The 13,624-nt window shown below is 43.8% G+C and overlaps 1 protein-coding gene across 8 annotated transcripts in view; it reads left to right on the forward strand.

Moving 5' to 3' along the window:
* The window catches only part of Myo16 (myosin XVI), a 509,596-nt gene that overhangs the window by 324,633 nt on the left and 171,339 nt on the right, over positions 1 to 13,624 (forward strand). For all 8 annotated transcript variants that reach the window (XM_031339016.1, XM_031339015.1, XM_031339017.1 and 5 more), the window contains one exon: positions 5,812 to 5,884. In XM_031339016.1, coding sequence (XP_031194876.1) covers positions 5,812 to 5,884 — 73 coding nt within the window. The remainder of the gene's footprint in view (positions 1 to 5,811; positions 5,885 to 13,624) is intronic.

Raw genomic sequence — 13,624 nt, forward strand, 5'->3', positions numbered from 1 at the left:
GTGTCAGGGACAGCTACTGACACCCTGCTGCTTGTTCAGTGGTGCACAGGAGGGGGCGAGGGTAGGAGAGGATGAGCTGAGATTTGGAGAATGGCAGCCACTGGTTGTGCTGTTAATGATTTTATATACTATTGTTTATTCTGTGATTAAAGTGTTTCAACCAAAAAAATGGTGGTGGTATGGTGTTGTCTACAGTTTGGGGAAGGTCTTATCCGCTCAGTTAATCATCTCCAGAAATGCCCTAGTAGACATGCCCAGAATCTGAGTTGAGTTCCCAAGCATAAGTGAACACAGGAGGGGTACATTCAACATGGTACTGACTATGTCCAACCTCTTGAGAACATGTGTCACTTCTCCTTCAAGGTCTAGGCCACTCAGAAGCTTTATCTAGAATATGTTTGTCTGCAGTTATCTTTCTGATAATAAATGGTGCTTGAGGACTCGTAGCAGGCAGAGTTGGTCATAAAATGTCATACCCTCGTGTCATTCTGGACTTGCCAATGCTAAGATAAATATCACCTGAGCACCCCTCATGTATCATTTCTTTACCTGGCAAACTCCATCCTCTGCATAGTTAGAGCACATGAGCACATGTGTCCTTACTATCCTACTGCTGCTCACCTACCTTAGAGTTTGGCCATCCACACAGAGTTCTGTGCACTCTGCCAACATCGATGGCCTGTGACCTCCAACCACAGAGGCTTCAGGTGACCCGGCCCTTCCCGTGCTTTTACTTGAGTGGCTTATTTCACCTGCTGTCCAAACTTAAGATAAATGTTCAACACGGAATGCGACTGCTATTAGTTATTAATCTTATTTTGCTTTTGTCCAAGATTCTTCTATAAAAAAATACAGCAATATGCCAACACAGGTGCCTGTTTTATTGTTTGGTTTGCCATTACCAGTCTTATTGCGTGAACAAAGAAGTCCCAAGATGCTTGTATTTGTCTTCGATTGGATATATGAACTTGTTCTTTTGGATCTATGTCCAGATGTGGGATTTCTGGGTCACTCTACAATTGGTTCTTTAGTTCAGTAAGGGAAGCCAAATCAGATGGCACATTTCCTATTTAGGCTGTCTCTAGACACGGATGAAGGCTGCAGTTGCTTCATTCCTCAAACACTGGGGTTTGCACCTGGGCTATTTTCATTTACAGTAACTATTCATCTGTGTTTCCAGTTTTTATAACCATCATTTTAATGACTAGGGAGCGATTGGTGGCGTAGTGATGTTTCCTTTACTCAGCCTCCTGTCATACTGAAATGAGAGCTGTTTCAGATTTAGAATGCAAGCATTGATATCATTTAAATATTGTTTGTGGGTTTTTTGAAATAATTAAAGCATGCAGAAGGCTGACGTGGTTCCTGTCTCTGAAGATATTCTTGGTAATGACTCTCCACACATCACCGCTGTAAACACACGATCTCACAAGGGGACGTGTGTTCCCTAATAGCACTAAGCTGAGCTTCAGGTTCCACAGATTCGAAGGGAATAAGTGACTTTTATCATATGCACTTTTATGGAAGTCACGTGGCTGGCGAAGGCACAGCTGGCAGGTGCCACAGCACAGTTGACCCCTTCATGGGGCCCCTGATACTAACTTCTGTGTGAATCCAGCTGTTCCCAGAAGCTGTGAGGCAGACAACAATGCTCAAGTGTGGGCTGCATCTGCGATGATTCCTAGCCAGCCTGGTGCCCCATTGGTCTTCTATCTTCTGAAAACACAAATGCTCATTTGCCTATAACTAAGCTGCCAGCCTTTGGCTAAGATTTCTGCAGATAGCTTATCCAGAACTTCCCACATCCAGGCCTTGCATGGGCCTCCTTGCCATGTGTTGAACTTAGGTTTAACCATGCTCTATCATGACTCCTGAATGGGCATCTTCTCAAAGTGGATTTTTATTTTGTGGTTAAACATGTTTGGAGTCCCTTTCCTGAGCCTACTCCAGGCTCAGGGAACTGTTCAGGAGGCTTTTATGTGGGTGAAAACAAACTAAGTTGGCTTTCACCCGTGAGGACACGCCATCCCAGACAGCATGTTTAAGTCTGAGGAAGGTGCTTTACATTCAAACTTTCTCCCACCTCGTCACACATGTTATCAAACATAGTTAGTCACACATGTGATCAAACATAGTTAGTGGCCCAGGAGTTAATATTTGTGTGATATAAAAGGTGTTTAATTTACTAATAAGCTAATATAAGTTATCAGCCACCAGGAAAGCTCCATGGACGATCCTCAGATAATTTAGGTAAAATGGCCCGGGGCATCACTACGGTCATTTCACCAGAAAGACTGGATGTCAGTAGGTCTGAAGCTCTCTCGGTTTCTTGCTTCTAGAGCCTCCACATGGAGTAGCAGAGCTGTATAACAGGCCTGAAGCTTTCCCGGGGAATGGTGAAGAGCTATGTTGGTCACTGTAGCACAGGCTGTGTTGGTCAGTGTGTAGCACAGGCTATGTTGGTCACTGTGTAGCACAGGCTATGTTGGTCACTGTGTAGCACTATGTTAGTTTGCCCTTTCAAGCTCATGAATGCCTCCCTTGGATGACTAGTTAATGACAGACACAGGTAATGCAGGTCAGAATCCTCGGGGGAGTTTTCTGCCCTCTCTACATGGTCATGTTTCTGCCTGCCTGTCAACATTACACTGCAATTGTGGCAGAAGAGAAGGTTGTTGGAGTGGCACAGGGTCCCTAGCATCTATGGGTACTTTCTTTAAATTCTACGAAAATTGTGCCATAATGTTAAGGAACCTAGTGTCAAAGTCAGTGGGAACCAACCAGGAGAGGTAGAGGGTGAGGGATAGGGTTAATAACATAATAGAAGCATAATATAGGGAGTGTTCACTCTTGGATGATGGGCACACACAAGAAGGCGCTTATCCCTGAGATGGACATAGAGAGGAGGTGACTCCTGAGATAGCCACTTGGCTTTCAGGAGAGGTATTTCCCTGTATCCTGGCTATGGACACTGCATACCCCTGGTCAGTGACAGAGGTGGCATAGTACCCATCTAAGTCTCTCTCTGGAGCTCTTTGCCTCTGCCTGACAGCAGGTTCACACCTCTTTCTTTCCCAATAGAAAGTCCTCTGCAGTAAAATGCACATGGATTTTAAATACAAAGTTTTGAATAAACTTAATGAAAAATTTGTTATGGTAGTGGAAGATGTTTAGAGAATTATAAAATTACTGCAGGCTGGCCAGTCTGTGACAACTCTCTTCTTATGTCTTTCATTTTGTCCTGTAAAGTGAGTGTATTTATTTTGTTAATGTGTGTGAGTGTGTGTGTGTGTGTGTGTGTGTGTGTGCTTGTGTGCATGTGTGTGTGTGTGCCTGAGTGTATATAAAGCAAGCATGTTGCATATGGAGGTCAGAGGACAAGCTTGGGTGTCAGGTCTTCCCTTCTGCCTTGTTTGAGAAGGGTCCCTGCCTTACTGCTGCATGCACCAGGCTAGCTCATTTACACCATACTAGCTCATTTACAATCTTCTGGGAGGTCTGCTTCATCAGCATGCATCTCCCTGCAGGAGCACTAGGGTTGCAAATACAAGCCACCACGTTCAGCCTTCTGCATGGATTCTGAGGACACACATGTGGGTGCTTGTGCTTGCATGTCAAGAACTTTATCCACTGAGCATCCCTTGTACATGTTTTTACATGATTAACATTATATGCTTTTCAATTCTTCTAAAGGATACATTCATTTCTAGCTTTTCTCTTGACTTACTGTTGCTGTTGAGTATTTCTGATGTTTTTGTATAATTTTGTAAACACCAATAAACTGTTTGGTGGTTATCAGAATGACGACGCATCCGTAAGAAGTAAACATGAAGCTTGTCTCCCTTTTCTGGGCTTGCCGCACTTCCTCCTAGCTCTCTTATATCTCTACTTGGACAATACTCTGTTTAGACTGTGTGTTTTTCTCCCTGTGGAAGTGACCATTTCTGTTGTATCAATGTACAATGCATGTATGACATTTAATTCCTTATCTTGATAATATCATTATCATCAGAGACAGCAGGAGTCTGGGAGGTGAGGATGTGTCTATGTCTCAGGAAAATGGCAGAATGATGTGACCTTCAGGACAGCCCTCAAGGCTGTGGGAAGGAACTTTGAAAACATGAGTATAAAAATGTATAATTGCTCAGCTATGTAAATATAAGGATGTGATATGAATTGTATAAGGATCTTCACAGATCTGAAGGAACAGAGGCAGCTATACTATGAGCCAGCTTGTCAGAAAGTTCCAAAGGCTGGCAGATAAAAAGGTAGGCAGACTCCTGAGTTCAATGTCAGCCTGAAACAGAGGGAGTTTGGGTCCCAGGCTAGGTGTGGTCAGAATGGTAATTCCAGAGCAGGGTCCCACCCAGCTGTCTTTTTTTTTTTTTATTTACATGTAAATTTTTCCTTTCCCAGTTTCCCCTCCAAAAAACAAAGAAACAAACAAACAAAAACAACAAAAACAAATCCCTGTTGCCTCCCCCATCCCCATGCCTGGCACCCCACCCTCTCCCACTTCTTGGCCCTGGCATTCCCCTACACTGGGGCACAGAACCTTCACAGGGCCAAGGTCCTCTCCTCCTACTGATGGTTGAATTTGCAATCCTCTACTATACACGTGCTGCCAGAACAATCAGACCCAACATGTGCAGTCCTTGGTTGGTGGTTGAACCCTGGGAGCTCTGAGGGTGTTGGTTAGTTCATATTGTTGTTCGTCCTAAGGGGCTGCAAACCCCTCAGTTCCATAGGTCCTTTCTCTAACTCCTTCATTGGGGACCATGTACTCAGTTCAATGGATGGCTGTGAGCCTCTACATCTGTATTATTCAGGTACTGTCAGAACCTCTCAGGAGATAGCTATATTTAGACTGGCTTGTTCTTCTCAGTCTCTGCTCCATAGTTAATCTCTGCAACTCCTTCCGTGGGTATTTGGTTTCCTTCCTCCTTCCTTCCTTCCTTCCTTCCTTCCTCCCTTCTTCCCTTCCTCCCTTCCTTCCTTCCTCCCTACCTTCCTCCCTTCCTTCCTTCCTTCCCCCCTTCCTCCCTTCCTTCCTCCCTCCCTCCCTTCCTTCCTTCCTTCCTCCCTTCCTCCCTTCCTCCCTTCCTCCCTTCCTCCCTTCTTCTCTTCCTTCCTTCCTTCCTTCCTTCCTTCCTTCCTTCCTCCCTCCCTTCCTTCCTTCCTTCCTTCCTTCCTTCCTTCCTTCCTTCCTTCCTTCCTCCCTCCCTCCTTCCCTCCCTCCCTCCCTTCCTTCCTTCCTCACCTGTGGAGTGGATGCAGATACTAGGAACCAGCACTAAGACTGCTGTGAATTCCCAGATAGATAATTCATATTGAATAACTTTCTTTGTGAACAGTCCTTTTGGAAGTTCACAGTATGAAGCGTCTAAATTTGACCCATTAGAGGTCAGTGATCCCCTAATGCACTTATACAGGATGGAGCAATTCTTGACTGTTCAAGGAACCCAGGAAGACAAGAGAACAGACAGGGAGAGGGAGACACTGAGGGATCCATGGTTCTGAGAGACAGTAGGTCTGGTCTAGTGGGAAGGACACAGGCATAACTTCAGAGAAAAAAATATTAAGTCATCCGTCCATGGTGACACTTCTTACTAGCTAGAAAACAAGGTGTCTTTCTCAATGTGTGGTTGAGGAGCCATGAGGGAGTTGTCCGGTATTGCCGACTCTCAGAGATTTCACTGTTTGCTGATATTTCATGTAGGCCAGGAGTGATATGCTGTGCTGTGCAATTGCAGTGTTCTCTAACAATAGGCTACTGAGAATGCCCACTTACACTGCTGTGTTTCCTTTCAGCCTACAGACATTGGATATTGGAATACTAGACATTTTTGGTTTTGAGGAATTTCAAAAGAATGAATTTGAACAAGTAAGTTTTCTTTTAAAATCTTGTGAATGTTTATTGATTTTACAAGTCATGCTTCATGCTTCATACTAAGACATTCAAATGCAGACTTAAAGAAGCATTTCCTGTCTTTAGTTCAAGTCAGCATCTTGGTGTCTTGACAGCCCATTGCCTTTCTATGGTTTTGGAAATCCCAGGGGGTTCATATTCTCAGAATCACCTGTTTCTAAGTTCTTGTGAATGTCCCTAGCAGTGCGTGGACACATGGCCACTGTGCTAAAGCAGAAGATGGAAACCAAGGCCATTTGAAGTTGGGGAGCAACCCTAAGAAAGCTTAGCCTGCCTCAGAGTGCAGGGGCCCTGCTGTTTCTCACACTGCTGTTTTGTGGGCTCATATTGAGTGACATTCACACATAAATGTATTGGGAATCCACAGGCACATTGGGGAGTCATTAGTTGCTTTCATTCACCATCTGTGGAAGATGCTTTTAAGAAAGATCTGACTTGTTTGTGCATGTTAATAGCATTACAAGAATAGTTTGTAAATTAAATTAAGTGTCATCAAAATGTAAATATTAAAGAAAAGCAGAGGTACTCTTAGTGGCCTGCACAGTGGTCATATAACTACACAACGCTTGGAGAAAACCAAATTTGTTGCTGCTTATCTGTCAAACTACATGTAATTTGTGAGTAATCTGTTGACTTTTATTTTCTTAAATGTACAATGTGGTTTATCAGTGACACTGGACAAGAATTCACATAGAATCCATGTGAAAGCCAGTTCTGTGTCTTTAGTAGTAGAGATGCCTGGGCTAAGGTGCGTTGTCTGTTATTATTCTGGCTTTCTCTGCTTATGTGAACAACTGGCTTGCAGAGCCAGAGACAGTAACAGTAGAGGCTGGGCTGGTATAGAGTATCCCAGTGTGTGGTTCTCTGTCTTGTGTGAGATCACTAGAAACAGTGGAGCATCAACTCAGTGTTGGTCTAGAAAAGTTCTACATCTCCTCCAATCCAGAGTGAAGCAAGAGAGCACTGGTTAGAAGTAAGGCCGCACAGGCCATGGGTTTCTTCCTTCATTCCTCTTGTTCACACCTGCCTGTGTGTTGTTCACACCTGCCTGTGTGTGTTGTTCATACCCACCTTGTGTGCTGTTCACCCAAACACACCCACTTGTGTGTTCTTCACACCCACCTGTGTATTGTTCACACGTGCCTGTATACGTTGTTCACACGTACCTATGTGTATTGTTCATAACTGCCTGAATGTGTTGTCCATACCTGCCTCTATGTGTTGTTCACACCTGCCTGTATATGTTGTTCACACGTACCTATGTGTGTTGTTCATAACTGCCTGAATGTGTTGTCCATACCTGCTTCTATGTGTTGTTCACACCTGCTTGTATTGTGTTGTGTAACAGGAGTAATAAAAGAGGCAGGGTGTAGGAACAGGAGAGCCTGCACACTGCTCCCAGGTCTTCAGGCTGCTATGTTGAGCTCTGTTTAGTCCCTGAGTATTGTCTGCTCTGGTTTGAAGATCTCACATATTCACCTTAGGAAAAATACACAAATACATATATGTGCATGCATACTCACATACCTCCATGTATGCAATGATATCTACCATATGCCTGTGTCCCAGTGAATAACACATGGAAGTCACAGTGGAAGGATGTCCCAGGAAGTCCCATTCTGGAGAGACTGGCCTCCAATATAGTTGCTCCACAGCCAGACTCAGCTTGCATACACATCTGTGCTCCTCGTATGACATACATGACATTCATGTTACCTCCATATTAAAACATAGGTGTTGTACAACCATCACAAGGTCCTTTATTCTGTCTTTGTGCTGAATGTTTTAATGATGTATTTCAGAATATACTCACAGCTTGTGATTTCTGGGTATCAGGAAGGGGATATTTTTCTTTCAGATCTAACAAACGAATCAGTCTTTTGTTTAAATGTGAGTTAAGCACTGATAGCTAAAATGTCAGGATCAATTCTTGGACTTTGATCATGAAAGAATAATTTTTTTTAATATGCCATTTTCTTATGTGGTCTGCCTTGCTACTGTGCATAACAGTGACTTACCTATCTTCCAGAAAGATGAGGCTGCTTCTCAGTGCGAATGCAACAGTATCTTTACCTGGAAACAGTAAATTCCAAAATTTGCATATGAACTTTTTTTTAAGGCCACTGGTTTAATTCTCTGTGGATTTCTTTGTCACTAGCAGGACTTCCTCATTTTCCATTCCTGTGTCCTTGTAAAGACACAGGAAAAAAGAATCTCCGATTGAGGTGTTCTTATCAGGCACAGAGCCTGGAAACTGTGGCACCTTGCTTTTGGGTTTCCAGCCTCCAGAGCTGAGGACAATGACAATAAACTGTTTAGCCAGGGTAGGGCAGTTTGTGATAGCATCATGGAGATCTAAGCACACATAAGCTGTCATGCTTAAGGAATCTTTGCTATGTTCACAAGCATACCTAAGGGACAGTATTCCCCTTATAAGCATTCATTATAACCTGTTTGGAGCTTTCTGACTGATAGATCTGTTTTTGACTAGAGTGCCAACTCCAACAGGTTTGAAATTGAGTCTGGTACATCATTTTGTATGTAACTGAATTTTATCAAATATGTTTAAAATTGAAATTTATAGAAGAGAAATCTGGTAAGGAGGAAATCCTCACAGTCGGTTTCCAGCTCAAGAGAGACACCCTAGGAGAGAGAGCAGGATGTACTCCAAGGCCCAGCATCACTCCCTCTGTGTCCTCTTGCCAGGTTGGCCTGGTGCTACCTTACAGCACCACTCATGGTCTCCATGATGCTATCACAAACTGCCCTACACTGGCTAAACAGTTTATTGTCATTGTCCTCAGCTCTGGAGGCTGGAAACCCAAGAGCAAGGTGCCACAGTTTCCAGGCTCTGTGCCTGATAAGAACACCTTCTCAATCGGAGATTCTTTTTTCCTGTGTCTTTACAATGTCAGACACAACACCCCCACCCCCATAAAAGCACCAACGATGTTCATGAGGACAGTGGTCCTATTCACAGAGCATCACCTTCCAGCATCATCACTAGAGGGTTGAGATTTCAGCGTAGGTAGGTGACAGGATCAGAGGCAGTTTTCTAGTGAGTTGTGACTTCTTGTATTATAGTAAAGAAGGAAAGAAGGGAGGAAGGAAGGAAGGAAGGAAGGAAGGAAGGAAGGAAGGAAAGTAGGAAGGAAGGAAGGAAGGGATGAAGAAAGGAAAGGAGGGAGGGAGGAAGAAACGGAGGGAGGAAGGGAGGGAGGAAGGAAGGAAGGAAGGAAGGAAGAAAGAAAGGAAGGGAGAGAGGAAGTGTAGCCCGCGCAGTCGTCTCGTCAGCAAGAAGACACGCGGACACACTAGGTTCCTTCTGCAGCAACGTTTATTGTCTCCATCCATAGGGAAAAAAGGGTCGAGCCAATAATCCGCACTGCTTATATACACCACAGTGTGGCGTGTCTGCCCACAGCGCGGCGCGTCTGCCCATGATTGGCTGTTCGCTCATTACCCTAGTAATGCCCCAGAATGGGCCGTGACTTTTCACTCTACGCACATGCGCAAACAATTGTTTACTAGGAGTTAACACCGGAAGTAGGTGCCATCTTGCCATGGCGAATGCCTCTCCAGCTTCACCGCTCCCCACAAGGAAGGAAGGAAGGGAGAGAAGAAGGAAGGAAGAGAGGAAGGAAGGGAGGAAGGGAGGAAGTGGGGGAGAAAGGGTGGGAGGGAGGGAGGAAGGGAGGAGAAAGAGGAGAGTAGTAGGAGCAGAAGGAGAGGGAGGGAAGCCTATACAATGAACGTTCATGAGCCAGCCAGGAATTAGAAAACCCAAAGGCAGAAAAGTACAATAAAATAAACCATGATGTTGTCCTCTGCACAATTCCACAGGGGAAATTGCATGGTAACTAATATTTTTATTTCATATAAGATGCAGGGAAAGTGGTGAGAGGAAGAGCTATACATTAAGACCAATGTAAACACATATAGATCCATTGATAAGTGAAGAGCTATGCGTTAAGACCAATGTAACACATATAGATCAGTTGATATGTGAAGGACATTGACCCTGGGTTTTTCAGTCAAGAGTAAGAGATTGTGGGCAGATTAAGGAATATATATAGATACCAGATTAAAATTAAAGTTCACCCATGGTGGAAATCCAGAGAATGGGTAAAACATTAAGGCACAAATACAGGTGATGACCCTGATTCCCAGGGTCAGGAGTTTGAGCACATCTAAGGGATGGACAGCCCTTGGCACCAGAGTTGGAGGCCTCAGTAGATGCTCTGATTTGATCCTCAGCCAAGAACCTAAGGAGATGCCATTTTTCAGGTGGACCTCCCTTGGCTTGCCTTTACTGGTTTCCTTAGGCAGGCCTCTGTGGGGGTTGCTCTGAGAGGGCTACTTGCGTGTTGTACAGTCTGCAGCCAGTTCCCTTTGCTGCTGCCCAAAGGAGCAAGTTTTGGGGCACAGTAACCTGACCAGTGTTCCACCTTCACAATTCTGACCCTCTGTATGTTGGTGTCATCACAAGCTACCATGTTCATGAAGGAAGGCAGGTAGAGACCACTTCTTCCTGTGAGGTAGAAGGCTGATTCCAATCATTCCTGTGGAGGGGATGCTGCAGAAGGCTTGATGAGGAAAAGCTGCTACTTTCGTTTTAAGGGGCCATGGTCCATGTGATTTTGACCATAGCAGATTCCTGAAGGCTGTTGAACGTCAAGACAGACTCATAAGCTGAATAAGTGATGGGCAATCTCAGAGCGAGTTTAACTCCTTTCCCATGCAGATTCCCAAACCAAACATACAGAATAGGACTGGCTCTGTCTTAAAGTGTTTTCTGCTCCGGGTAGTTTTATGGACAAAAAGAAACCAGTTATAAGACCACATGGCATTTTTAACATGCCTCCTACCATATCAGATTCTCTATGTAAGAAGAGTATTGGGGGGGCCTCTTCAGGTAAGCTGGTGTATGCAAAGTGTGAGCTCTACCCTGTGAGTTTAAGTTCTATTTATCAGAACAGGTTCTGTACATTCATTTGCATCATTTGGTACTGAAACAAAGCTCTGGCAGTTTCTGTTACTCTCAGTGGAATGAAGCCTTCTGTCCTGTTGCTCATGAAAGCAGTCTAACCCTGAGTCCATCAGAGGACCGACCCAACCTTTACAATTAGTATCTATTTTCTAAACTCCAAATGCTTCTCCCTAATGACTGGCATTTTTATTATTTCTTCAAAGATAAGATAGTAGTTGTTGTGAGTAAAAAAACAATACCCCATTAATAAGTTTTACACGTTGTTATTTACAGCGAAATTTTACACCAAACCCATTTAAAATCAGCCAATTAGTTAAAATGGAAGAGGCAGGAGTACCTTTCCACCCTAGCACCAGGGTGATTAAACGAAAATGCTTCAGGACAAAGAGGAGGAAGTTATACGAGTCTAGTGCATACTAGAAACACATTCAACATTAATGTCAAGGTCCCACTTCAGCTTGATTAATCTGGAATCATGCAGGGAATGCACCTCTGGGAGCATAACCAGAAAGGCTTAACTGAGGAGCGAAGTCCCACCACCGTGTGTGTAGAGCAGCACTGTCTCACGGCTGAAGACCTGGGCTGAGTAAAAAAGAGACTGGAGAAAGCCAGATCAGTTCAGCTTTCTGCTCCCTCCTCTGGCTGACAGCAGCCAGCACACTGTCCCTGTGGGGCTAGAGTGCACCCTCCCACCAGGAGGCAAAAGACAGCTTTCTCTCCTTAGGTTTCCCTTGTTATGGCAACGATAAGAGGAATGAAGATGATGAACAGTACTTCATCACTGCATATTTATTCCTTAATGATCAATAGAACAACATTGAATCTTAATTAAAACTGTATAATAGCCCCAGAGAAGAGTGACTATTCTCAGGACTAACCCAGTGGCTGTCTGGAAAAACCCTGAAGCCCTAATGGGGAGTGCTTTGGGTGGTCTTGGCACATGATCGACAATGGCTAGTTTCCTTAGGCTTCTCCTTTGAGTGAGTTTATCTTCTTGTGTGAACTCTCACTCTTATGGTCTTCACAATGCTCATGGACAACCCCAAAGCCTTTGTGGGGCCAAACTAGAGCTCAGACACAGGCCCACATGGCCTTGAGCTCAGTACTCTGTCAGCCTGCAACTCATTTGGTAGAAATTATACGTCAATCGATTCTAAGCTTGTGCTTGTAACTGTATATGTGGAGAAGGTATGTTGATTCAGCCAAAAGTTTATTGCCAAAACAAAACAAAATAACGCATTCATTGTTTTTTGGTGGGAATGGTAAACAATAAGAAACAATGCCAGAACCTTTGAATTAATGGCATTTTGGGCAAAGGCTCTGTTCTAATTCTAGAGCCTGGTTTCTATCCAAGCTGAGGTGTGATTTATGAGGTGTCCTTCAAAATATCTAAAAATCATTTCCTTTTGACCTGATGCTTTTCTACCCTGAACTGGTTGGTATGTATGAGATATGGAATCCAGCAGCATGGGATGCTATGTTACTGGCTGGCTGCTTCCTGAAGATCAAGCTGCAGACCCAGCACATTGACTTAACTGAAGGTTTTGTGCTGTGGTAACAGAATTTTTATTCTCAGACAATGTAGAAGGGCAAAGATTTATTATTTCATGGTTCTTCTGGGATGCTACCTGTCAAGGTACCCAAAGGTTTTATATATGGCAAAGTTGTATCCATTCCTAAGGTATTGTCTGGACACTGCATCCCCTATGACAGGAGGCTTGCTCCTCACAGGACAGATGAGCAGGAGGGTAAGGGAAGAGGCAGACCCTAGCAGGCCCTTCATTAGAAACATCGTCTGATGAAGGCAGGGACCAGTCTCACATAACCCAGACATGTCTTTGAGACTCCATGTTTTCAACACCTCATTGAGAGTCAAGTTGCCAACACAGGCACTTCAGGGACCATGACCCACTGGCCTTATCTTCAAAATGAAAACTGAAGAAATGAAAGGAAGTCTATGTGCTGCCAAAGGGTCTCTCAGAGAAGTCCAATGTCACTACAGCAATGAGTGCCATTCCTGTTTCAATAGAACCAGACTGCTGGCAGTGGTGAGACACTCTGTCAGGGTGATAATGGGGATAGGAGGCAGGAAATGGACCTTTTAAAAAGCTAGGATGATGGGATAGGAAACTTTGGGCAAGAGACAAGAAATGTTAAAAGGACAGCTATAAGGAGGCCCTACTGCCTTCACAAACTCCTACTTTATATACAATGTATTGATCACAGTTGACTCCCTGCAGAAACATGTCCAGCAATGTGGACAACAGGAAGTGCTCAGCAGAAGCAAGTTGGAGACTCATCACCTACCTTACTTCTTAAAGGCTTTGGGAACTCCTGCACAGAATCTTGTGAGCTTAGCTTACTTCAGTGTTTTTCCAGCAGGAGTCAGCCTCATCAATGTTTTCTTAGAAGATAGCTATCAACATCTCAGACAGTTAAATATTCTGGATATACTTGTGAGATGTCCAACATCTTAAATTTCAATACATTTTCTATCTATCTATCTATCTATCTATCTATCTATCTATCTATCTATCTATCCTATCTATCTATCTATCTATCTATCTATCTATCTATCTTCTATCTTCTATCTATCCTATCTATCTATCTATCTATCTATCTATCTATCTATCTATCCTATCTATCTATCCTATCTATCTATCTATCTATCTATCTATCTATCTATCTATCCTATCTATCTATCT

Source organism: Mastomys coucha, unplaced genomic scaffold (genome assembly GCF_008632895.1).
Source record: "Mastomys coucha isolate ucsf_1 unplaced genomic scaffold, UCSF_Mcou_1 pScaffold22, whole genome shotgun sequence".
Taxonomy (NCBI): domain Eukaryota; kingdom Metazoa; phylum Chordata; class Mammalia; order Rodentia; family Muridae; genus Mastomys; species Mastomys coucha.